General features: G+C 45.5%; 1 protein-coding gene and 1 non-coding gene across 2 annotated transcripts in view; both read right to left on the bottom strand.

Annotated features, from left to right (window-relative positions):
- MEI1 (meiotic double-stranded break formation protein 1) overlaps positions 1 to 14,699 on the bottom strand; it is a 69,759-nt gene extending 55,060 nt beyond the window's left edge. Inside the window, exons 1-10 of the mRNA XM_008537828.2 lie at positions 14,456 to 14,699; positions 11,375 to 11,498; positions 10,475 to 10,525; positions 8,670 to 8,743; positions 7,003 to 7,108; positions 6,319 to 6,522; positions 4,989 to 5,119; positions 2,098 to 2,212; positions 1,163 to 1,279; positions 55 to 154 (exon numbers count right to left, since the gene is read on the bottom strand). Coding sequence (XP_008536050.1) covers positions 55 to 154; positions 1,163 to 1,279; positions 2,098 to 2,212; positions 4,989 to 5,119; positions 6,319 to 6,522; positions 7,003 to 7,108; positions 8,670 to 8,743; positions 10,475 to 10,525; positions 11,375 to 11,498; positions 14,456 to 14,626 — 1,193 coding nt within the window. The 5' untranslated portion in view covers positions 14,627 to 14,699. The remainder of the gene's footprint in view (positions 1 to 54; positions 155 to 1,162; positions 1,280 to 2,097; positions 2,213 to 4,988; positions 5,120 to 6,318; positions 6,523 to 7,002; positions 7,109 to 8,669; positions 8,744 to 10,474; positions 10,526 to 11,374; positions 11,499 to 14,455) is intronic.
- Positions 14,700 to 18,621: 3,922 nt separating this feature from the next.
- On the bottom strand, positions 18,622 to 25,130 carry CUNH22orf46 (chromosome unknown C22orf46 homolog). The gene is made up of 2 exons (XR_011534574.1): positions 24,821 to 25,130; positions 18,622 to 23,454 (listed from the first exon to the last, which is right to left on the bottom strand). It is a non-coding gene; the product is annotated as a chromosome unknown C22orf46 homolog (transcript).
- Between the last annotated feature and the right edge of the window lie 1,688 nt (positions 25,131 to 26,818).

The raw sequence follows: 26,818 nt of genomic DNA, 5'->3' as shown, positions 1-26,818 counted from the left end.
CTTTCCTTCTCTGGTCTGGCCCTTACAGGCCTGACGCTCCACTGCTTTGCTCACCGAGTCAGGATCTCAGCAAAGAGCAGCAGGCCCTGCTTGTGCAGCTCTGTGTTGTTCGTCCTCAGGCTTCCCTGTAGGCTCCTCACCACCGACTCGATCCCTACGTCAAAGTGACATGGCAGAGGCCAGGGATCAGTGTTTGGTAGTTCCTTCACTGCCTGCCCAGGAAAGGTAAGAGGCTCTGGACAGCACATATTTGCTGGAGGCCCCTCATGGAGGGGCCCTGACAAGTTGAGCTCATGGAATGGGACTGTGAGATTTTTGAGGGCAAGCCCTTATCTGATTTATCTCTCTCTCCTGAAACACAGCACATGCCATAGCACAGGCCCTAGTACTCAAGGTATTTAGTGAATGCTTAATGACTGAACTGCACCTTCTCCACTAGACACACTCCTGTTCCTCCTCAAAGAATCAGGTCAGACCTCCACTCCTCCAGGAAGCCTTCCCTGATCCACTCAGGCAGAGCTGTGGGCCTCCCCTGAGCTCTCATACCTCTTGTACTTCCCTCTGGCAGAACCCTAATCAGTTTGCTTATCTCTCTCTCCCCTTCCAGAGGACAGGGACCATATTATATGTACCTCTAAATCTCCAGGTCCCAGCCTGGTACCTGACATAAAATAAGAACAGAGAATATAAAATGAATGAATGAATGTGCCCAGTCTAAAAATTCAGATGTGATATAAAAAGTCCCAGACAAGGAAAGTACCTCCAGGAAGGAAAAGAAAGGGACAGTTTCAAGAAACATTGAAAGGATGAATCAGCAAACCTTAGGGACTAACTAGTTGGAGAGATATCTGGGGCACAAGAAAAGACTGAATCCAAGGCTGAGTAAAGTTGCTCTTAAGGTGCAACAGGAATTCATCTAGTGACTAATAGGAGTGCCCGTCTCTTGCTAAATATATATACATCTGCTAATCAGTGAAGAGAAGAACTGTTTGGATATCACTGATTGTACATGGGATATAGTAATGAGTTTGGGCTGATGGAAATGATCAGGCCCAGCACCCCATCCAAGGTGTAGGAGACCTTCCCCATCACTGCTGATGCTACCCAACCTCAAAGTGCTGTCCACCTGACCCAGAGCTAATATAGGACAGCCATTACCAACCGTACACCGTGTGGCACTTGGAAAAGAAGAGTGGCTCTTCTGCCAGGAGTATCAAGCAGTTGTAGCTGGACCAGACAAGCACTTCGTTGGAAGAGGAAAGATGCTCAAAGAGGAACTCTGGCCGGGGAGAAGGGGAGAAAACAATAAATGACAACTGTGTAATCATGATCCCATAACTAATGCTAGGGCCTTGGATTTATTCAACATCTCACACGTGTTACTTCATTTGTTCACACATCCTTTCCAGAAGACATTATCAGCAATTCACAAATACACTTGGAAAATGCCCTCAGGGTATGGTCTAACCTCATCTTTCTAACAGACGGGGAAACTGAGACCCGGAGAGAGGTATTGTTAGTAGTGGAGGTAGGACTGGAACTCAAGTCTCCTAATTCTCAAGATGGGTAGCAACAGGATACAGAGAAAAGTTTTTAGAGCCAGAGAGACTTGAGTTTATACCCCTTCTCTGTCAATGAAAGCCTTGTCGATTTAAAGCAATTATTTCCCTTCTCTCACCCTCAATTTCCTTATCCATAAAAAAGAAAAGATGAGGCAACATTTACAACACACCTCAGGACACATTTCCTGGCTCATAATAAGCCTTCAGGAAACATCAATTGCCCTCGCCCTCCTAGTCCACAAGTCTTTCCACCACCCCACACTAGGTGTTTATTCATATAAATAGATGGTTAAATAAATGACAAAGATCAGTAACAAACTGCTCAAGGTCATGTAAGAAATCTGTAGCAAGAGGATTCAGACTTTACGAGGACCGCTTCCTAAAGTCTGTCATGTACAACTGAACCTGCCAACAACACATCCCTCCAGTATGCATTATCAAAGAACCCCCGACAGGACTGCTGCTGGTATGATTCGAGGGTCTCCCATCAGAACTTTGGGGTCCTTGGAGGAGAAGATTAGAAGGAGTCCCCTACCTGGGATATCAGCATGGATGAAGGCTGAGGCATGCTTCGCTGGGGAGTGGACCAGCACCGCAGTTATACAGTGGGCACTGGCTACCTGCAGAGTCTCATCTCTAGAGAGGAGAAGCTGGAGAAACAGGCAGCGGAAGTGCCACAGTCACAGCACTGACAGGACCAGAGGGAAGTGGCCTCAGGGCAGGAGCCTAATTTGTCTCTGGGTCCCTCCTACACTACAGGGCGCCAGGCACAAGGATGGTGCTCAGGGAGAGCAGTTATGTATTATGGAAAGGAGTTTCTGTGAACAGCAGCAAATGAGAAACAGAGTAAAAGAACACAATGGCACTCAAAGAATACTAAAATCGTCACCAAGTAGGGCTCAGACCTTCACTGACAAAAGTACTTTCACAGCCCTTATCTGGTTTCGATGTTTGCCACAAGCCTGAGATATAACAAGGAAAGGTTCTACTATAAGCCTCACTTTACAGAGTGTGCAGAAAAGAGTTAACATAGCAGACTGGAGACTGTTTTCCTTAGAAAGGCCTGCCTGCAAGGTTGGCCATTGACTGGATTTGGGAAGTTAGGTTTCAGGAGAGTTCCCCCCACTTTCAGAACTGATAAGAGTGGCACACTGTGACAAACTATTTGTACACACTAAACTATTTGTACAAACAATGTAGCTTATGCTCAGCACCTGCTTTCTTTCTAGGAGTCTAGAATTTTGGTGTGTGCTAGGCAAAGGGTACCTACGTGGTGAGCCAGTGCCCCAAAAACCTTGGCAGTGAGACTCTAGTGAGGTTCTCTGGTAGGCAACATTTCACACATGGTGTCACAGTTCATTGCTGGAGGAATAAGGTGCCTCCTGTGTGACTCCACTGGGAGACTCTTGGAAGATTGTGCCTGGCTTTCCCCTGGACTTCATCCCATGTGCCTTTTCCCTTTGCTGATTTTGCTTTGTATTCTTTCACTGTAATAAATCATAGCTGTGAGTATGACTATACACTGAGCCCTGTGAGTCCTCCTAGCGAATCATTGAACCTGGGGTCTTCTTCGGGAGCCTCAACACAGAGGAAGGACTTATAAAGCTCACTGAGGTTAAGTCACTTACCCTAGGCCACACAGCGAATAAGTGGCAAATCTAAGGCAGAAACCAGGTCAGTCATGTCCAAATCTAGGAGTCTTCCCACAACTGAGATGCCTCCCTCATCAAAATTTTAGATCAAGTTTCTCCTCTGCTCAAAACATTTCAATGAATTTCCATTATACTCTGAATAACATCCAAACTCCTGCTGGACACCTGAGCTATCAGGAGTCCCTATAACATTTTCAGAAATCAAGGAAAGAGTTAACTGCAACAACAGATTTTAAATGTAGTAGAAACTGGCCTTCTGGTGGGAAAATGATGAGTAGAAGATATATTATATGGTTAAAGAGGAAGACACAGGAGCGTGTGCCTGGTTTTGGAGCTTCCAAGGAAAAGGACCAAATCACACTCACAGCTGGTAGAGATGCATCTGAGGGCTGCAAGCTTAACCCCATCTCAGTCATGTTGACTTAAAAATGGACACATAAAAAACCTTTCTGTTAGTATGCAAAGGAGTTTCTAGATATTAACCTTTATCTTGTTCTCTTTTATATAGGAAATGACATGTATTTTAAGACACTACTGATATAAGGCAAACCATTATATTATGTACCACTAAGAAAAAAAAAGAGCTATAATTAAACTATGACACACCATTGGTAGTAAAATGTCTCCCAATTTCAGAGCTGTTAAAATGTGAAAAAAAAATGTCTTAGAAAAATAATTGGGGCCAGCCCCATGGCCCAGTGGTTAAGTTTGCGCACTCCCCTTCAGTGGCCTAAGGTTTCGCCAGTTTGGATCCTGGCACCAACATGGCACTGGTCATCAGGCCATGCTGAGGTGGCGTCCCACATGCCGCAACTAGAAGGACCCACAACTAAAAATATACAACTATGTACTGGGGGGATTTGGGGAGAAAAAGAGAAAAAAAAGGAAAAAGAAAAATTATATTTAACCATTAAGCAAAACAACGATTCTTGGTTTAAAATGTATATTCCTTATTTTGTTGAGAAAGAAACACTCCAATCTTATTTTTCCATCACAAACAAAATTAACTATGAAAAATCTATCTTTAAAAAAATCCTAAATTCTTACCATGACCTATCAGGACTTGCATGACTTTCCCTGCTTAACCTCCAGCCTCATCTTGAGCCGCTTCACTTCACCTCCCGCTCACCCTCCTATCCCACCAGCCTCCATCTGTTTTTGGAACACATCAGGCACTTCCCTTCCTCTGGCCTTTACTTGCTATTCCCTCTGCCTGAAACTTTAGTGAACTTTTCTGCCCACTCTTTGTATCACTGGTTTACTCACTCACTCACTTACTTACTTTATTTATTTACTTTCAGCTTCACTAAAGTATAATTGATCACTGGTTACTTTAATTCTTCAAGTGTCAGCTCAAATGTCAACCCTTCAGAGAAACCCTGCCCGATCACTCAATCTGTAGACAGCTTTCTTCATACTATCTCATCTCCTCTTTATTTCTTTTACAGCACTTACCACAATCTATAATTACTTTACTTATTCATTTACTTGTTTATTATCTGCCTTATCCCTAAAACAACTGAGGTAGCTTTGTTTCTATTACTACATGTATTTTCTATTCTCAAGCAGCCCAGATGTGAAGGGGAAGATGTGGATATAAGAGTTCATGACTGAAAAAAACCTACTTTGGGTCTTCTAACAGCATATGTTTTGGCCAGTAAGAAAATACTGTGGAAATTCCAGATAGAAAGAATGGTGGATGAGGACAAGGCTCAGGAGGTGTTCAGGTTCCCATGTTATTGAAGCTAGAGACCAGGAATCACAAGACAACTACCTTTTTGAGCACCAAAGGCAGTGAGGTCTCTGCTAGTGGCACCTCAACACTCTCATTACTTTCTGCCAGCACAGACTTCTTCATGATCATGGACACAAAGAGATCATACTTCAGCAGCTGCCTCAGCAAACCTAGAAAATGAAGAGGTTAGGAAGTGAGGCAAGAGGAGCACAGGCACCAGAGTACGCCCAACATAGCCCCTCATATATCTCCTAGAAATTTCATGCCTCCACACATATTCCTAAGTATTTTATTCTTTTTAATGCTATTGTAAATGGGATTGTCTTCTTAGTTTCTTTTTCAGACAGTTCATTGTTGGTGTATAGAAACACAACTAATTTTGTATCCTGCAACTTTACTGAATTCATTTATTAGTTTTAACAGTTTTTTGGTGGAGTTTTTAGGGTTTTCTATAAATAAGATGACGTCATCTGCAAACAGAGACTATTTTATTTCTTCCTTTATGATTTTAATGTATTTTTAATTTCTTTTTCTTGCCTAATTGTTCTAGCCAGGGCTTCTAGCACTATGTTGAATAGAATCCCGCCCTTTTCTGTGCAACCTCCATGACAGCACTTACCACACTGGACTATGAGCTCCTTCAGAACAGAGCTTGGGTTTGACCATCTTTATGACCCCAGAGCCTAGCACAGGGCCTGGCACAGAATGAATGCTTACTATGTGTAGCTGGACTGTTCATAACAGAGTTCTTGGCCAAAACTGTGAAAGTAAACTATTGTTATCCACAGAGTATGCTTTTTCCTCTAGCTTCGGCTCTGGAGCAGGCCCTCACCCAGTCACCAATCACAGTACCCATTTACTCTGTCCGAAATATAAAAGCTCCCTGCTCAGAAGTATTTGATAGATCTTGTGTACTTAGGTAATCAAGTAGCAGGAGAAAAGGCTGAAAGGGTACACTGGGGCTCCTAAGGAGCCTCAAATAACAAGCAGAGAAACCTGGAGATCACCCTGGAGGCCAGAGGGAGCCATAGATGATTTTCCAAATAGGAAACTGACAGGACGTGAGCTGTGCAGTGTGAAGATTAACTTGGCAGCAAGTACAGGATGCACCAGGGCAAGCAGTAAAGACTGGAGGCAGAAAAATTGCTGTCCCACTTTCTTTCCTCTTCTCCTTCCAAAGGGAACATTTGTAAGATGCCACACCAACTCTAGGCATCTTTTGCAATCTGTGCATCTTATCTCCCAAACCTATGGCTTCTACCCTTTGCAAAGCAGCAAACTTCCCCACCACTAGAGAGCCAATATCTCAAGTCCTCAAGCAAAATCTCAAAAGTTTTCTCTCTCTTTTCTCCCCAGTCCCATGTCTTACCCAAGCAGTTTATCTGTAGCTCCTTTGTCTGGGCACCATCCAGGGTGGAAAGGAAAAGAGGACACAGCTTCTCCCGGAAATGGCCTGAAAGCATCTCAGCTGCCATTGGTGAGGAGTACAGCTTCCCATAGAGGTAACAGACAGAAGCTTGCACCCCTTCATTAGAGTATACTAAACCTCTCAAGAGATGTTCCATCAGGTTACCTGTCCAGAGAACAATCAAGGGGCTGGGGGAACCTCACAATGTCTACTGGCTATATGAAAATCCAAACTGTTGCCCGCAGTGGGGTAGTAACTACAATCCCCCATAATAAATGATTTCTGGGCCCTTAGTAAAAAGGGAAAACCAAGGTTTAGAAATACTTATTTGCATTTTACTGAAGGAAAAATGTGCATCTATATTCCAGAATTAATTCCTCCTTCTACCCAAAAGAAAGGTTCATAGCAGGTACTTAATTAGTTTGTGTTAATGTAATGAATAGAAATTGTCCAAGACCAGAGTTGAGAAACACTTTTCAAATTGGCCAACATAGAGCACATTTTGCAGATGGGGAAAAGCCTAGAGAAGAAAAGTAATGACTTCCCAGGCGTATGGGAATGGACCCATACATTGGACCACCCAGATGGAAGTGTGATCAAAGCAGGTGAAAGGGTAGTGGCAGCTCTTTCCCAAAGGTCACTCACCATGCTCCATTACAAGCTTGTCTGCTAGAGCAGGGATGGCATCCACCAACTTGCCGAGAAGGGTCAAGGTGGACAGGCTGCCTCGCATGGAGGGCATGTTGCACAGCTACAGAAAGTGAATACACTCTGCTCTATAAATTAGGATCAGGATAGATCTTTTACCAAAATTTATCTTGCCCTATCCACACCAAAGCCTGTATTGTGTCTGTCTCTCACCACAATCGGTAATCAGCTTCTTTAGCTAAGTGTCTGCCTCCCCTATCGCACTGGGAAGCCCCTAAAGAAAGGGACTGAGTCAGATTCCTGTCAGAGTCCTCAGTACCCAGCTCAGTACATGTTTGTTAAACTGAATTAAAATTAGCATATTTTGCCTCCTATAGAGCCAGAGGGGTAAAAGTTAGGAATGTGACAAAGACAGAATTCTGGATCAGTGGGAAAAAAAAAAAATATATATATATATATATATACTAGTATTATCATCGTTAATTTAGCTACTATTATTGAACACTCTATTTGCCAGGCACTATGCTTGATGCTTTACAGGGAGAGTTGATATATATTTCACCTTTTCTATTGACTAGGTACAGCACCTTAAATAAGAGTCTTAACTTCCCTGGCGGGAAATAATAATAGTTCCAACTTCATGGGGTTGTTGGGAGGACTGAATAAGATGTTGCATGTAAAGCATGTAACACAGTGCCTAGCATATAAAAAGCGCTCAAAAGCGTTAAGTGGGGGCCGGCCCTGTGGCCAAGTGATTAAGCTCGTGTGCTCCGCTTCAGCAGCCCGGGGTTTTGCCGGTTCGGATCCTGGGCGCGGACATGGCACCACTCATCAAGCCATGCTGGGGCAGCATCCCACATGCCACAACTAGAAGGACCCACAACTAAAAATACACAACTATGTACCGGGGGGCTTTGGGGAGAAAAAGGAAAAATAAAATCTTAAAAAAAAAAGTGTTAAGTGGCATCATCATAATGACAAGTACTGATACGTATAATTATAAATTCAATCTGATATATTAATCATATGCAGAGTAATTATAATGATACAATTTAATATAATTTATAATTAAATGTTGCTCTTGATGGTGTTAAGATGAACATTTGTCTTCCCTTTGCAAAAAAATAAAAAGTGATTCTATATTATTCCTAAATCTTAAATACAATGCAAAAGCTGCATCCTTAATTGATATCTTTGACTACATTGAAGAAAGTAGGTTAAACATAGCCACTCAGTGCTTACCGTAGATGTTGACGAAAGCAAATGCCTTCAGTACAAAATACTGTATACTATTCAAACCAAATAAAAATACTAAGCTAAGACATGGTGAACATATTTCCTAGATAAATTCAAGGAAATCTGTATTGTATTTAGGAGGATATAGAGAATGGCCATTGGATGATTATGCCAGAAAGATGGGACTTCACCACATGAAGGCAGCATTTGGGAGATTGAAAGAGGAAGGAAAGAAGCTGCAAAGAGTACTGGAGCAGGATCAGAAGACCCAGGCCCCAGCTCTAGCTCTGCCACTGACTCAATGACCTCAGGCAAGTCCCTTTTCCTCTCTGGATTTCAATCTCCCCATCTATCCAAAGAAGAGCTGGCCCAGCTCTGACATCTGAGGATTCTGAGGGGTACTCAAGAACCCACAGCTATTTACTGACCTCTTTGTGGCACTCATCCAGCAAGCAACGAACGGTCTGCTCTAACTTCAGCTGAGTTGTTAGCTGGATAAGGACTGAGCAGACAGAACAGCATTACTAATCAGAAGACAACCCCTGCCCCAGAGCTCACCTTTCATAGCCCTTCTACTCAAAGTCATTTGCTTGTGTTAATTGGTATTAGATTTGTCTATCTCCTTCAATAAACTATGTGTGCACATCCAAACCAAAGATTTCTGGCTTCTTTATTGTTTTATATCAGTGGTTCACAACTAGGCTGCACATTAGAATCACCTAGGAAGTTTTCAAAAAAATACTAATGTCCAAGTCTCATCTCAGACCAATTAAATAAGAATCTCTAGAGAAAGAGCCTAAGCAGCTGGATATTTTCAAAGTTCCCCAGAGAAGTCTAGTGTGTAGCCAAGGTTGAAAATTACCATTTTATCTTATCTCTCCTTTTTCCTTCCTCAGAATTTGTTCCTTCATATACTAGAAAACAGAATTACGAGTGAATTCCTGTACCAATAATTGCCAATAATATTATCTCTTGACCCCAAACCCACCCTTCTATACAATCATTTGTGATACTCTGCTGGTGTCTTTCAGGAGGGATGGAGAAGAGGCTGGCTCTGAAAGTGTGGGAAAAGCTGCAAACCGGACTCAGCTGCTGCTGTGGGAAGGTTCTGCCACTTCCAGGGTAAAGAAGCATTCTAGGATAACACTCAAAAAAACAGGGAGAAGGCAGGAAGCAAACAGGAAACAGTGAGGAGAGAGTAAGTCCTTTTCCCTCTGGCTTTGCAGTCTCCATCTAGTGAAGACCACCTCAGTGAAGTTCTTGAGGTGTTGAGGGTTTTGCAAGCTATGCTGGCAGCAACCAGAAGTGGATGGCTTTGGGATTATAACCCCACTAAGGAGTGGCCTTGAGGAAAACGGTGAAGGGAAATCTCCCACCCCTGCTAGTGGTCAGAACTTCAAGCGGTCCATTTGTTTGTCCACACTGTCTAAACTGAGAGATGATATTGACTTATGATCTATTACAGCTGCTGGCTGTTACAGCTGCTTACTGTGTGGCTAGATGATCATGGAGCCAGCAACAGCCAAGCATCATCCTCTCTTCAGAGGTCTGAGTTTCATATATGGGGTTCTTCCTCCAAACTTGTAAATTTTAATAATTCCAATCTCCCCTTTTGTTTCCCCAGCCCTAGAGATGGGAGCTGCTTTCTGAAATTGCTATCTCTGTGAAAACTTGGTGTTCTCTTTTTGCCTTCAGTTATCTAGTTAATATTTCTTTATATTAAAGTTTTTTTCTGTTCAAATAACTTGTGTGGTTTCTTTTTCCTACTAGACCCTAACTGATACAGTTCTTGCTCTTTCTGCAAGAATCCTCTCATCCAAATGCTTGTCTTCCTTCTGCTTGAGCCCTTTATAGGTAAACCCACATACTTCCACAGCTTTAACCACCACCTATGTGCAGACAACTTACAACCAACCAATATGAATGCCATAAGAATAGAGTTTTGTACATGCCTTTGTAAGAACACTCATCGGCTCTCATTATTTACCAGCTAATCTCTCCTTCAGACTGTAAACTCTTAGAGGGCAGGGGCCACATCTTATCCATCTATGTATCCCTAGTGTCTGATACAGTACTTGGCACAGAGTAGATGCCCAAGAAAGAAATGTAGAATTAACGATTGACAACTGAGTTTTCTTTATCTGTCTCTAAAATGGAAGATTTCATCAAGGTCTCAAATAACCAGGCTCACGTCCTCAGCTTCAAATGCTAGGTATACACAGCTTCATCTTACCCTCAATACAGAGGTCTGTTACACTCCCATCTTCCACATTGCATAACAGTCCTTGGAGCAGAGGGAGACAAGAGGGAGATAGTTAATAATTAAAAGAGAAACAAACTCACAAAGGCACAATGTGAATTCTAAGACTAACAGCAGCTTTAAGCAATGTCTAAGACTAACAGCAGCTTTAAGCAATGTTAACCAAACACCTAGACTTTCAATGACCCACTCTGGCTTTAAAAGGATAAAAACAGTCAGTGTGGCACAGCATAAAAACTGTGTGCTCTAGAGTCTGTAACAGACCTGGGGTAAAATTCCATTTCTGCCAGTTGTTAGCTATGACCTCCCTGAGCCTTAGGGATTATCCTCTCTCCCTTAAAGGATTGTCTTGGCAGTTAAAAGCCTGAAAAGCCTCTAGCAGAGAAAAGTACCCAAAATGAGTTAGCTCCCCTCCTCTCTGAAAGGGCTCATTCCATAGGACATTATAATTGTATTAAAAGAAGGGACATTTTAATCCATCTCATTTTACACTTGAAGAAACTAAGGCACAGAAGAGGGGAAATAACTCAATCAGGGTCATACTCAGATCAGCAGATTCTAGTCTGGAGCTTCTGATCCTGTTCAAAGACTATACAGACTGGACTCTTTGAAAGATCACACATTTCCCATATTTATCTTCACAATTTTACTAACCTGTTAGTTGTGACAAAGGCAGTTGCCATACAATGCATCACGTATCTTAGAAAGGGGACCATTTCTTCATCATCATGACAGAACAATTTGCTAATAAATTAAACTGTTACATCACAAAAAGTCTAAATTATCTTTCCAAGAACATTTCTCTAAGACCCCAAAAGCAAATATACATGCTATACATGCAAAATTCATGCCAAGTTTCCCTTTTAATCTCACCGAAAAGTATGCTCATGAAGTGGATACAGACTCTTTGATCCTGAGCCACCAGCTGCACGACCGGGGATGCGTGCCTCATGAGGGCATCTCGAAAGCAGGACAGCACATGCTTCTTGCGCACCATCTTGAGGCAGATGAAGATAAATACTCAGTAGCAGCCAAGTCTCAGCCATTCTGAACCCAAAGAATTGTAATTTTCAAATGCAATTAGAAGATGATACTGAGGGATCATCTAAATTACGGTAAGATAATACTCCCTGAAAGGAGTATGGAAAGGGGTGTGATTTACACACAGGAATCCATGTGCTCACACAGAGGATTATACACGAGCTGAGGTTCCTAATACCCTATATTTACCTAGCACTTTACTGTTCACAAATCACTCCTTCGTCTGCTGGCTCATTTAAGCCTAACCAGTTAGGGAAGGAAGCAAAATCAGGAATTATTATCACCATTTCAGGGAAGAGAAAACTGAGGCTCAGCGACTTTCCCAAGGACTCAAATCTAAGTCTCCAACCAGGTTTTGTCCAGGGTCAGTCAGTGCTCTTTCCACTTCAACAGTCCAGGAGAGTGACACTGGGGACCCTTCATAAGCCTTACAGAGATAGGTAAAGAAACTGCATCCTTCCAGTCAATGCAGACATAAATCTTCACACTCAATTCACCTCCCTGTACAGGAAACTGGGTAGTAGTTGTGCAAAGTGCTCAAGATAGTAGCAAAAAAGGGGTGTGCACCAAGGATAGAATAGGAAGGTGGGGACAACTGACTACATCACCCCTTCAACTGGCAGGAGCTGAAGCTAAGAGAAGTGCATTCAATAAAAGGTGAAGTTGCATCTCTTATTGCCTCTATCCTGTGCTATTCCAAGTCTCCCGTTCTCCTTCACCAACTCCTCCCACATAATACATTAAGCTAGTGACCTAAACGAGTTACTCAAAAAATCTCAATGACTCTCTTTCCTGACAGATTAAGTCCAAGGTTCCTAGCTGGCATTCAAACTCTTCAAGAGACTGATCTTAACCTGGCTCTCTAATTGCACCTCCCTCAACTTCCAAACACTCTGATTACCTCCCCAAAGTCGTCCTTGCTGGTACCTACCTCCTGAGATAAGCTCCCCTGTCTCCTCTAGTCCAAATCCCACCCATCTTCTCAAGCCTAATTCAGATGCTTCCTCCTCTAGAAAACCCTTCCTAATTTCCATCTTTATCCCACCCAGCACTTGACCACAAATATGTCCCCTCTAAGTTCCCTGTAACGTGTTCCATTATTTTCTCCCCTACCACACTGTCTTATTCATCTCCGTATCTCTGACTCACTATCCAAGAATGGCTGCCTCAGAACTTCTGACCTCAACAATATCTCAGATGTTATCAGCTAGCCCAGTGGTTCTCAGAGTGTAGCCTGGGGACCCCTGAGGGTGCCCAAAACCCTTTCAGGGGATCCACGAAGTCAAAATTATTTTCATATAATATTAAGATGCTATTTGCCTTTTTTACTCCTATTCTCTCACAAGTATACAGTAGAGTTTCAAAGATTACATGACATATGATATCACAACAGATTAAATGGAGAAATACATGAGAGGGGCCGGCCCGGTGGTGCAGCGGTTAAGTGTGCACGTTCCACTTTGGCGGCCCTGGGTTCGCCGGTTCAGATCCCGGGTGTGGACATGGCACCACTTGGCAAGCCATGCTGTGGTAGGCGTCCCACATAGAAAGTAGAGGAAGATGGGCATGGATGTTAGCTCAGGGCCAGTCTTCCTCAGCAAGGAGAGGAGGATTGGCAGCAGATGTTAGCTCAGGGCTAATCTTCCTCAAAAAAAAAAAAAAGGAATACATGAGAATCCGGCCGTCTTCTATTAGGCCAGACATTAAAGAGACTTGCAAAAATGTAAAACAAAGGCACTCCTTTCACTATCTTTTTGGTTTTGGAAAAGACAGTTATTTTTATTTTTTAAATTACTCATGCCACAGAACCATACCCTTAAAACGGTTAAAATGGTAAATTTTATGTATATTTTGCCACAATAAAAATAATTATGTTAATATGTAATGGATTTACTATTATTTTTAAATGAACATTTTAAAATTTTGTTTTCATTTCTAACACAGTAAATATCAGTGGATATAACCTACATAAGCAAAAGCTCCTTGGGGTCCTCAATACTTTTTTCTTTGGTGAAGAAGATTGGCCCCAAGCTAACTAACATCTGTGCCCATCCTCCTCTATTTTGTATGTGGGTCGCTGCCACAGCGTGGCTTGATGAGCCGTGTGTAGGTCCACACCCGGGATCAGAATCCACAAACCCCGGGCTGCAGAAGCAGTGTGCTGGAACTTAACCACTTGCCACCAGGCCAGCCCCAATACTTTCTAAAAACCTCAGAACCGCTGATCTAGCCCATCCTCCACAGCCGAAGCACAAATTCCCCTCCCAGGAATTTGAGATGCCTCCAAGGACAAAAAACTCACTGCAAAGGCGGCGCGTCGAGGGAACAGGCAGCCCACGTTTCAGCCAGCTCTGCCCACTAGGGGGCTCTTCCCCTTCGCCTCCCTCCCGCGTGACTGTAACTCCCCCTCGTTCCCGCCATAGAGCCCCAGGCAGCCCCCTGCTCGGCATTTACACCCTCAGACACCTGAAGGGAAGGAGGGCCCCGCGGCCCACGGCTGCGCGCGGACTAAAATGGGAGGAAGCCAGAGAAAATGCTGGAGAAATGGAGAAAGGGCAGCGGCAGGGACGCGGGAGGGAAGGTGGGAAGCGCGCGGCGGAGTCCGGGGGTCCCGGGGCCCCAGACTGAGCGCGGACGGGAAGAGGCCCCGCTGAGGCACAGAGCCAGGGGCAGGGCCTGCTTTGGAAAGGGGATACTCGGCTCGCGGCAGGGCGGCCGGCGGGGTAAACTGAGGCTGAGGGGGTTCAGTGAAGAAGGTCGCTCTGGCCGGGTGGGGAGCAGGCCTGTGGGAGGGTGGGTTTAACGAGGCGGGTGGGCCGGTGTGGTTTAGGGAAGGGGCGTCGGGGTCTAGGGAGCTGGTCTCACGGGGGGCGGCCCCGTTTGGGGAGGGAGATACCACGGCCCAGTTCGCACCGACACGCCGGGCTCCGGCAGCAGCTCCAGGGCGCAGGCCAGGCAGAGGCGTGGGGGCACCGGCAGCAGCCAGCGCGGGTCGTGCCGGTAATGGGCCCTCTCGAAGAGCAGCGCCGCCTCTTCGTCCCTCCTCAGCCGCGGAGGGCCTGCCGTCGCCTCCCTCTCAGCCATCTCTCAGCTCGCACTTTGCCGCTGCTGCACCTTTTCCCGCGCAGTTTCTGCGCAAGCGCACTTGGAAGAGCCCTGAGCCTGAGAGCGGGAGGGTAATGCGCCTGCGCAAACGGAGGGCAACGCAATCTCAGAAGAGCAGCGGCTGCTGAGGGCGCCTGATGGGCACCGGGAGGCTAGAGGGCGTTCAAGTCAGTCAGAGCTGGTTAGCTCTGAGTCATCAGGAGTTGGTCTTCACCACACTGAAGGTTGAAAAAGCATTACAGGAGCCAACCCAGTGGCCTAGTGGTTAAGTTAGGTCCCGTCCTCTTTGGCGACCGGGGTTCTGATCCCAGGCACTGATCTACACCGCTTGTCAGCAGCCATGCTGTGGGGGCGACCCACATACAAAGTAGAGGAAGACCCGCACAGATGTTAGTTCAGGGCCAACCTTTCTCAAGGAAAAAAAAAAAGCACTTATAAAGCAGTTATCGTTAGCCTTAAGAAAGAAAGGAAAGGAAGCAGTCTGTTTCTACAATTAAAAAATTACAATCTCAGAGATTCTTATCTAAAAGCTATTAGTATTATTATTTAAAATTTACGTGACACTTTTCAAAGAATCTAAGACGTTCCCCTTAAAATATCCTCTCACAGACAGCTGCACAGCACTTCAGACTTTGTGAGCACACAAGGAATGCTGAAGAAGAAAAAGTGGTTTATCATTAAATACATCAACAATAACAAGCTGTCAATCTACAAGGATTAATTTAGCACCAAAGTGCCCAGCAACGGGTTAATGTTGAAGGAGATAAGTTCAAGAGGTGTTTTCTACGCTCAGAAGCAGTGTGACTGAGTGGAAAAATGCTTTCCATGGCAGAATAGTTTGGAAAACAATGGTTTGTTATTCCATGGAGTGTTATGAAATAATGTTCGAGAAAAGTTAAGATGGAAAAATTCTTGTTAAAATGCTAAGTGTACAAAAGATGCAGAATTATATATACAAGTATATAAAATAAATAAGCAAAAAACATTTATTCGACACATGTTAAATACGTTATACCAGTAATACATGTTCAATGAAGAAAATAAAAGAAAAAATATTTTTATATTTTCTTCTAATCTTTTTCTATACATTGTTACAACAGCAACATACAAAGGTATGTAAACTGCTTTTCTCAGAGGAAAATATATCATGTACATCTTCCATATCATTAAATATTATTCATGTATTTTCTAAATGCCAACAAAGGATGTATTCTTTTTGACAAAATTTTGACCCAGGAGCTATGCTAGGAGCTAGAAAATTCAAAAGTGAGCAAGAGACAGTCCCTCTCCTCAAGGAACTAGAAGTCCAGTCAAGGAGACAGACAAGCAAATTATTGTAATAGAGTATGTGTGTAATAGTTATCTATTGCTGCATAACAAATTACCCCATATAATGGTTTGGTGACCCTCAAAGAGATATCTCCATGTCTGCTATGGACTGAATTGTACCCCCCAAATTCAGATATTGAAGCCCTAAACCCTGATGTGACTGTATTTGGAGATAGGGCCCTCAGGAAGTAATTAGATTAAATGAGGTCATAAGGGTGGGACCCTAATCCAATAGCCTTGGTGGCCTCATAAAAAGAGGATAAGAGAAAGATCTCTCTCTCCAGGTCCATGCACCTAGGAAAGGCCATGTGAGAACATAGTGAGGTGACCATCTACTTGCCAGGAAGAGAGCTCTCCCCAGAAACTGAACCAGCCAGAACCTTGATCTGGGACTTCTAGCTTTCAGAAAATAAATTTCTGTTGCTTAAGCCCCCAAGTCTGTGGTGTTTTGTAATCGCAGCTAGAGCAGACTAATATAGCATCTGAATCCCCGGAACCAGTAAATGTTACCTTACTTGGAAAAAGAATCTTTGCAGTTTTAATTAAGTTAAGGATCTTGAGATGAGGAGATGGTCCTGGAGTATCCAATGGGCCCTAAATCCAATGACAAGTGTCTTGAGAAGAGACACACAGAGTAAAGGAAGATGATGCAGTGTGACCACGGAGGCAGAGACTGGAGTGATGGTGCCACCAACAAAAAAAATGCAGCCACCAGAAGCTGGGAGAGACCAGGACATGATGTTCCCTAGAGCCTTTGGAGGCAGCGTAGCCCTGCTGACACCTTGACTTCAGACACTGACCTCCAGGACTATGAGAAAATAAATTTCAGTTGTCTTAAGCCACCAATTTGTGGTAATTTGTTACAGTAGCTATAGAAAACTAATATCCCCCAACATTTAGCAGCTTAAAACAACAAACATTTATAATCTCCTAGTTTCTGTGGATCAGGAATCCAAGCACGGCTTAGCTAAGTGACTCTGGCTCAAGGTCTCTCCTGGGATTTTAGTCGTCTCAAGACTCACTAGGGCTGAAGGATCTGCTTCCACACTCACTCAAATGGTGGCGCGATTCAGTTCCTCAAAGGCTGTTGGATTGAAGGCCTCACTTTACTGATGGCTGTTGTCCACTGGCCTCCTCAGTTCCTTGCCACATGTGCCTTCTCATAGGACAGTTCGCAACATGGAGGGCGGCTTCCCTCAGCGAGCAAGCAAGAGACGAAGAGAAGTGTGTGCCCAAGATGGAAACTAGAGTCTTTGTAACCTGTTCTCAGAAGTTACATTCCATCATTTCTGCTGTATCCTATTTGTTAGAAGTGAGTCACTAGATCCAATCCATACTCAAGGAGAAGAGAATACATAAAGGCATGAATACCAGGAGGTAGGGAGCATCGGGAGCCTTGTTGGAGGCTGCTTACCACAGTCTAAGTGCTATCTATAGCAGAGGTAGGCATGAATTGCTATGGGAACACCCTATGGGTAGCAATGCATAGGAAGAAAGACATCAAAACATTAAATGATGGGATTATGGATTATTTTTCCTTTTCTGAATTTTCTAAACTCTTTAATGAGCATATATGGGTTTCACAATTAATTAAAAAATAGGAAAGCTATGCCCATCGACTGATGATTGGATAAAGAAGATGTGGTATATATATACAATGGAATACTACTCAGCCATAAAAAAGACAAAATCATCCCACTTGCAACTACGTGGATGGACCTTGAGGGTATTATGTTGAGCGAACAAGCCAGACAGAGAAAAATAAACACTGTGTGATTTCACTCATATGTGGGAGATAAACTAACACACGGACAAAGAGAACAGTTTAGTGGTTACCAGGAGGAAAGGGGTTGGGGGGTGGGTACAAGGGCAGAAGGGGCACATTTATATGGTGACTGACAATAATGTACAACTGAAATTTCACAATGTTAGAAACTATTATGACCTCAATAAAAAAATAGGAAAACAATGAAAGGGAAGAAAGGGAGGGAGAAAGGAAAGAAGGGAGGGAGGATAAAGGATAGAAAAGGAGAAAACCTGAATTAAGTTCCCAGCTCCACCACTCACTGATTTAGGCTCTGTGAATCTGTTTCCACCTGCTGAAGCTGTCTACAGAAGTATCATAAAACATACAGCCCTTTGGCTCAGAAGTTTCAGACTTGATTAAAACAGTTAGCTCCAGGATGTCCCACAGGTGGACCAGGCAAAGCAACAAGTAATCATGGTTGGCAGTGCTTGAGAATGGGGGGAGGGGGGGTTTCCATGAAGTCTGTTTATGGGCAGCAGAATCCCAGCAGGACAGATGCCCAGTGATCAGCTCCCTTCCTTGTGATCAAAAGGATCTGAATAACTGTGTCCAGTGCAGAGCACCACCCCTCCCCCCAAGCAGCTGAGGCTGTTTGAATGTCCTACCTCAATCAGAATTAGCTTGGAATAGGGCAGGACAGAACCATGACAGAAACCTCAGTGAACCCTACTGTGAGGAGCTGGTGAGGGGAAGTACTTAGGAGATGACAATGGGTTGACCCACATTCCCCAAACCTTCAAAACCATAGGGTAGAAGTGGCTTCTATCCACCAACAAAGTGTCTCAAACCCTAAGGGGGCAGGTCAGAAAACACATGCCAAAGAAATCAGAACCCCACGGAACCCAAAAAACCAATTTTATTAGAGACTTTGAGGGTGAGCAGCCACTCTCATGCCTTCTCTGGTGTATTCTGAGAACTCTGTGTCTGCCACCTACTTTCTAAAGCCATGTTGGAGCAGAAAACACCTCAAATGCTTCATAAAACCAAACTTTTTGGAGGCTAGTGGATTTTGTGGGGCACAATGGGGGTTCTCAGTTTCCCCTTGACCCTGGGGGCTCTCTGTCTTGGGAAGAGCAGCCCCAGCACAGCAGTGACCTGGTGGCTGAAGTTCCCTCTCCAAAGAAGCGTGGACTCCCATGCTGTCCTTCCTTGCATGTGGGTCACCCACTTTGGGAAGCAGGGTATGATCAGGATCCCTCAGGCTCAGGTTGGGCGCTGAGTGCTGGGGATTGGCCGGGTGTGAGGACCAGGATATCTTGTCCAGAAGGGTCATGCTCAGCCTCGCTACAGCAGAGTGAAGACTCCCTTTGAAGCTGGAGGCGTCTGTGGAACAGGAGCAAGCCTGCTGCCCAGGCCCTCTGCCCTCTGCAGGCTCCAGTCTTCCTCTTCTCCAGTGGGTGGGCTACTGACATTTGAATCTGGGGGGCTTAGAGGCCTCCTGGGATGTGTGCTCCTTCTTCCAGTGGTCGTGGCCTATCCTGGAGTATGAGGTCCTCACTCTGCTGGGATCCCTCTTTGCCATCTGGGAGACCCCTGGCCTGACCATTTTCCTGCCCCTGCTATTCTCACTGGAAGGCTCTCCAGCTCTTTCTTGGCCACACCAACTCCTAGATTCTGCCGCAGGCCTTGGGTTTCTGGGAGCAGGGAGGTTGGCCCTAGGAGGAGCCTCTTCCTGGACTTTCTGTGGTTCTCTGGGGCCCCCTGGTGGCCTGACTCTCCTGGGCTTTTCAGGATGGATGGAAATGCCCACTGGCTGTGACCCGTGTGATCCACACTTCTCCAGAGCTCTGGCCTGTATAGGAAGTTTTGAGCTTTTTCTTTCTGGGGGCTGAACCCTCTGAGACCTCTCTGGGGACTTAAGGCCTGGCCTGGAATCCTGGGCCTCACAATGACTTTCCTGCTGCCCTTGGAGCTCACAGGCTGTGTATAATTTGGGGAGCCTCACCTCAGCAAGGGGCAGTGGGCGTGGTTCTAAGACATTAAAGAGCACATGGGACTCCAGGATCCGCTGCGGGAGGCCCCACTTCAGGTGCGCAATCTTTCGCCGCATGAGGGACTCCAGGAGCAGTCGTTGGCTCTTCTTGAGAACTGGCCACTTGGGAAGGATTGTGAGGGCAGTAGGAGCAACCACCAGAGCTGTGGCAGCTTGAGGGGCTTGGCTACAAGAGACAGGGGAGTAGGCAGAGGGCAGGCCCAGGGGAGCAGCCAGAGATGGTGGGTTCTGGAGCCGCTGAGTCAGGCCAGAGGCCTTCCCTAGATCCACCCCTTTGTCCCTTTGTCGGCTTCTCCGGGGTTTAGGTTGGGCCTGCCGGGAGGCTGGACTGACCCTCGTTCTGTGCTTTCTGGTAGGTGCCATCCTCTGGACAGCCAAATGTTCTCCCTCCCCACTGGGAAGCCAGAAGAGTTCACCCTGGTCGAGGAGAGGCTCTATCTCAGGACAGGGAGCAGAGGCCACTGCCTGGTCTTGTCCCATGGCCCCATATCTGGAGCCAATGAGAGCTGGGGACTCCTCACCCTCTGAACAGTCAACTTGGAAATTACCTTTAGCAGCATCCTTTCCTCTGACCTTGTCCTTGTTTCCTCCCCTTGGAACTTGAGGCCCACCAGCATCCTCAGCTCTGCACTTTCTCTGGCTCCCTATGTCCCAGATTTCTGCAGCATCCTCATCTCCACCCTTGTTCTGGTTTCCTTGCCCTTGTAGCTGGACCTCTCCATCAATTTTACTTCTTAACTGTCCCTGGTAATCTCCCCCAGGAGCCTGGGTCTCTGTACCATCATCACCTGTGGTCCCTCTCTTCCCTTGTATTTGAATTTCTGCACCATTCTCACCTCCAATCTGCTCCTGGTGCCTCCACTCTGATAAACAGGTCTTTCTATTAACTTTACTTTTTAACAGTGTCTGGTTCCCTCCCCTAAGGCTCTGGATCTTTCTATCATCCTCATTTCCAAACTCTCTCTGGTTTCTCTTCTCCAATATCTGATTTTCTGCATCATTCTTTGCTGCAGTCTGCTCCCAGTTCCTCCTCCCTAGTGAATGGCTCTCTCCGATTGTACTATCTAATTGTCCCTGGTTCTCTCTCTTAGGTTTCTGGATCTCTACCCCATCCTCACCTCCAGCTTCTCTCTGGTTTCTCTTCTCTGGTGCCTGAATTTCTGTTCCATTCTCACCTCCCATCTGCTCCTGGTTCTTCCACTCTGATAAATGGGTCTTTCTTTCAATATCACTTCTTAACTGATCCTGGTTTTCTTCCCCAGGTACCCAGGTCTCGTTATCACCCTCACCTCTAGCTTCTCTCTGGTTTCTCTTCTCTGGTGCCTGAATTTCTGTTCCATTCTCACCTCCCATCTGCTCCTGGTTCTTCCACTCTGAAGCATGGGTCTTTCTATCAATATCACTTCTTAATTGACTCTGGTTTTCTTCCCCAGGTACCCAGGTCTCAGTACCATCCTCATCTCCAGCTTCTCTCTGGCTTCTCTCCTCTGGAGCTTGAATTTCTGCAACATTCTCACTTCCAACTTGCTCTTTTTTCTTCCATGCTGCTGAATGAGTTTCTCCATAAGTTTTACTTGTTAATTCTCCCCAGTTCTGTGCCTCAGATGCCTGGGTATTTGCACCATCTTTGCCTCTAATGTGTTCCTGATTCTTCCACTTTGGCGTGTGAATCTTAATCTTTGCATTAATTTCACTTCTTAATTGACCCTGGTATTCTTTCCCAAGTTCTTGGATGTCTTTACTATCTTCACCTTTAACCCCTCGCAGATTTCTCTGCCCTGGTGCCTGAATGTCTGTACTGTTCTCATCTCCAAACTGCTCCTGGCTCCTCCTCCCTGGTGGATGGGTCTCTATGTGAGTTTCACCTCTTAATTGCCCCTGGCTCTCTGCCTCAGGTACCAGGGTATTTGTACCATCTTCATCTCCATCCTTTCTCTGGTCTCTCTTCTCTAGTGCCTGAATTTCTGCTCTATGTTCACCTTCAATCTGGTCCTGATTCCCCCAACATGGTATCTCCAATTCTTTGTCAATTTCACTTGCTGCTGGTCTCTGGTCTTCCCACCATGGTGCCTGGATCACTACCCAATCCTCTTCTCTTATCTCCCTGAGGTTCTTGCTTCTAGATATCTGAGTTTCCCCTACATGCTCCCCTCTTCTCAGGCCTTGGTTTCCCCACCCCACTCGAAGTTCATGTTTTAGTTGTTTCTGGATCTTTCCTCTAGATGCTTGGATCTTCCCAGGTTTCTCACTTCCACCTTGATCCTGCTGCTCCCACCCTGATGTCTGGATCTCTGTAACATCCTCACTTCCAATGCATTTCTGTTTTCCCCACCCAAGGGCCTGGGTCTCTATGCCATCCTCTTTTTTTACTTCTCCCAGGTTCTCCCTCTCAGATATCTGGGTTTGCACAACAGTCTCACCTCCATCCTGGTCCTTGTTTCTCCTCTCTTCTGCCTGAATTTCTGTACCAGTATCACATCTAAGCTGGTCTTCTTTTTGCCACCCTGGCACCTGGGTCTCCTCACCATTCTCACTTCCAGTCTGGCCCTGCTTACCTAATCCTTGGGCCTGGGTCTCTCCTTCATCCTCCCCTCTGGCCTCTCTCTTTTTCTTCTCAAATACCTGAGTCTCTACAGCATCTTCATTTCTACTCCCATCCTGTTTCTCCCACTCTGGTATTTGGGTCTCTGCATCAATTTTACATCTTAACTGTTCCTGGTTCTCTCCTCTATGTGTCCAAGTTTCAGGAGGATTTTCGCCTCCAGCCTCCCTCTGGTTTCTCTTCCCTGGTTCCTGAATTTGGGCTCTATTCTCAAATCCCACCTGCTCCTGGTTCTCCCAACCTGGTGTCAGGATCTCTCCATAAGCTTTTCTTATTGCTAGTTTCTGGCTTTCCTGCTCCAGGACCTTAGTCTCTGCATTGTCCTCCATCCTAACATTTATTGGAAGTTGCCTTCCAGATGCCTGCATTTCCCAAGCATCCTCCCCTTTGCTCTCTCTCTGCTTCACCCACCCTGGAATCTGGATCTCTCTACTATCCTCTCTGCCTAGTGTTTGGTTTTCCCTCCTTTGTGCCCAGGCCTCTTGGGGGCAGCCCCAGGACTTCCAGATGGGCATTCCTACTTGTTGGTTGGAAGGAACAGGCAGGAACTCTCTGGAACGGAATTGCAGCCTCTGAGCTGAAGGGAGGTTTGGGAGAGAGGCTAAAGTCACGGAGGTAGGGTGGGATCTCATGCTGACAACATGCTCCAGTGGCACCAGTTCTTCCTGGGAGTGGATCAGCAGCTGCTCCATCCTTTGGTACATGTCCAGGGCAGGGGGCAGTGGCTTGCAAATCGGGTGAGTCTGGTCATCACTGAGACACCAGGGTACCTGCCATGCTTCCCAAGAACTGTCCTGAGGGAGCATACAGGTGCTTGAAAAGGAGGTGGTGCAAAAGATGGGCTCAGAAGGGGTGTAGAAATCCCAAGGTGAGTCCTGACCTGAGTGCTGCCAAGAGAACAGGTATTTGGTCCATGATTCCTGGAGGCTCCTCTGGTATTCCCATCTCTTCTTTTGTGCCCATTGTTGGATATGAGCATCCAGGCCCCTGAACTTGCCAGGACTGAAGAATTCATGGATCAGACCAAAACAAGTGTCATGTCTCCTGGAGGGCACTGCCCACTTCTGTGGTGGCACCTGTAGGTGAGAACAGAGAAGCAAAATCCTTGCACACACATGTCTCATAGATCAGAATTATAATCCCCATTATCCATCCAGATGAGGATGCTGGGGGCCAGGAAAAGGTGAGTCACTTCCCTTAGGGCTGATAGTATTCATTCATTCAAGAAAGATAGTTTATCCCAGGCCAGACACTGTTCTGGGTGCTGAGGGTACCAGCATGAACAAGACAAAGTCCTTGTTATGAGCTATCTTCTAGGTACAGAAGACACAATAACCAAGTATACAACATAATGCTAGTTATTGAAAGTGTTCTGATGGCAATAAAAGCAGAGTAGGAATGGGTTAGCTCCTTTGGACAGATTGGTAAGAGAAGGCCTCTCAGAGGAGGTAACATTTGACTGGAGACCTGAATGAAGTGAAGGGTAAACCAAGTGACATCTGAAGAAAGAGCATTGTAGGCAGAGAAGACATTAGTGCAGAGGCCCTGAGGCTGGAACAGGCCACATGTACAAGAACAGCAAGGAGGCCCATGTGCCAGAACGGAACGAGTGACAAGGAGAGCACTGGGAGACTAGGTCAGAGAGAAACACAGGACAGATCATTCTGGGCCTTGGAACTGTGGTTAGGAGTTGGATTTTATTCTGAGTTTGATGAGGAGAGTATCCATAAGAGCTGTCGGAGGGTTTTGAGCAGCAAAGTGCTATGAACTGTTTTTAGAAGTTTGTTCTGGCTCACAAGCATAATGTTAGGCTTAAACCAGGTGCACAAGAATAGTTACCACATGATTCCCCAGAGGCAAAACCAGTCTATGCTATTAGAAATCAGCATCGTTGCGACTGCAAGCTTCTGGGCTGCCGGTCATGGTTTGTTTCTCGATCCGGGTGCTGCACATGGATATGTTCAGTTTGTGAAAATTCAATGATCTACACACTTATAATCTGTGTAGGTATATTATCCTTGGATTAAATTTGTTTTTTAAAGAGAGGGCAAGAGGAAGGTCATTCCATCGGCTGCGTGGAGCGCTGACTGTGGGTGGGTGAGAGGCAGCAGGAACCAGGCAGAGGCAGTGCCTACAGTCCAGGTGAGACATGAGGGCGGCTTTGCCCAGGGGTGTGTGGTGAGGTTGCAAGAAGTGATCAGATTTGAGATATGGTTTGCAAGTAGAGCCTAGAGGACTTGTAGATGGATTAAATGTGTGGAGTGAGAGAGAAAGGAGTCAAGGGTGACTCCTGGGTTTGGGGCCTGATGGTGCTCTCCCTGACCAGTCTGAGTTCTCCAAGGTAATTCATCTCTGGTATACAGGGCATAGAACAGGGTTCTCATAACAAGTGACCGAGACAATCATAGTGCTAAGGGGAGGAATTTTGTGGGGTCCCTTCACCTTGATGACCTTCTTCATTCTGAGATGGCTCCTGGTGACCTGGCGCCAATACCGCTGGACCTGCCAGATCAGAAAGAGGCAGAAGATGAGTAGGTTGCCGCAGCACCGAGGGTCCCTGCAGCTGCGATCCTCAGAGAGCAGGTCCTGTACTGGCTCCCATTCAGAGCCCTGGAATGGCCCCACCACAGCACAGGCACCCAGCAGTGGCAGCAACATGACAAAGCTTAGGTTAGGCAGGTGGTGTGAGGGAGTTGGAAGACAGGACTGGTATGGCTGACCCAGCCAGTTTGTGGGGTGTAGTTCCTGCCTCATAGCACCTATGTCACTGAGGCCACCTCACAAAGGAGCCTGATGACCCAGCCTCAGCTCCAGCTGCTGAACCTGGCAGCAGGGCTAGCTAGCATACCTTCAAGGCAGCTAAGTACAGCATTGGGGAACTTCCCAAAAGGAATTAAGAGGATCAGGAATTTGTTTTAAACATCCTTGTCCTCTGGAGTGAAGAGATTAAGGTCTCCCCATGTATGATGGGGTGATGTAACCTGCAGTCTACTTGATTTCTTTCTTCCTGTCAGATATTTTCATCCATTTGTCCATCTGTCTATCCAATATCAAACATTTAATGAGCACTGTATTAAACATGTACATTCCAGTTTGACCACCCAGCATCCTTTCCTCTGTGCTCACAGTATCCTGATTTTCTATTGGGGAATTACTTTTCTCATCTCAGGATCAGTGTTGGCAGGAGAATAAATGCTGCCCTGAAGACTGTCTTTCATCTAAAGGTTATATTTCAAAATATTGACTGAGCAGGCAAGGACATCAGCTAGTAAGAATGGGCCAAGCCTTAACCCTTTAATAGCTCAATTGTAGGTGGTCCTGAGCATCCCAGGAGAGGGGCATTACCTATTTGCCAACCAGTTGGGAAGTATTTCTTTATTTTAAGAACACAATACGCCACATAATGAATCCTGGCTGAATGTCACCCTAGCTTATACCTAATACTCTCTCACAGACCCAGGACAACCAAGGAGTGGAGGTGTGACCTAAGTTGGGCCAACTGGGCTTTCTCTGCCAGGGCTCTAAATATCAAGAACAGAGATGCAAAGTAGGAATAGGAATCTGGTAAGAAAAAGAAAAGCAGCCCACGGCTGCTAGGAACTGGCTCAGCTCTATCAGTTAGGCCTTGATGTTGCTAGGAGCTGGCCTGACACTAATAGCTAGGCCTTAGTGTTCTCCTATTGAACATAATTTCACAGAACATCAATATCAGATAAAGCCACTCTAACTGTGAAAATCAAGACAAACACAAGACAAGTCCTTAATCTTGTCTGAATACAGACAACAACAAACCTTATCAAAACTACAAAAAGCACCAAACATCCCCTTATCCTGTTTAATATGAGTGACTACTATTCCTTTACCAGTTATAGCTTTAGCCTCACTTCAGTCCTTCCAACTTGTAGATAAGATTTATTAAGATGCCCAATCATAGAGTTACTCATACTTCTTTTTTTTCTTTTTTAAAGATTGGCACCTGAGCTAACATCTGTTGCCAATCTTTTTTTTTTCCTTCTTCTTCTCCCCAAAGCCCCCCAGTACATAGTTGTATATTGTAGTTGTGGTCCTTCTGGTTGTGCTATGTGGGATGCCACCTCAGCATGGCCTGACGAGTGGTGCTGTGTCTGTGCCCAGGATCCGAACCGGTGAAACCCCGGATCACCAAAGTGGAACATGCGAACTTAGCCACTCGGCCATGGGGCCAGCCCCACTCATACTTCTTAACAGCATCTAATCCAGAGCAAACCTCTCTTCCTTGAACTCTCCCCAAAATCACCCAACATGAGCTCAAATCCATAGTAAATCCTTTATAACACCCTCTTATTGAGAAGCCCCACAGCTCCCCATGATGTGAATTCTCCCTTGTTGCAGTGAGTGATAACACCATAGGGGCGCTCCTGGTGGTCTTTGGCTGGAGGCCACTGACAGTGGAGGAAGTCT

Source organism: Equus przewalskii, chromosome 29 (genome assembly GCF_037783145.1).
Source record: "Equus przewalskii isolate Varuska chromosome 29, EquPr2, whole genome shotgun sequence".
In the NCBI taxonomy this organism is placed as follows: Eukaryota; Metazoa; Chordata; class Mammalia; order Perissodactyla; family Equidae; genus Equus; species Equus przewalskii.
This window is presented reverse-complemented; position numbering and strand designations above follow the sequence as displayed.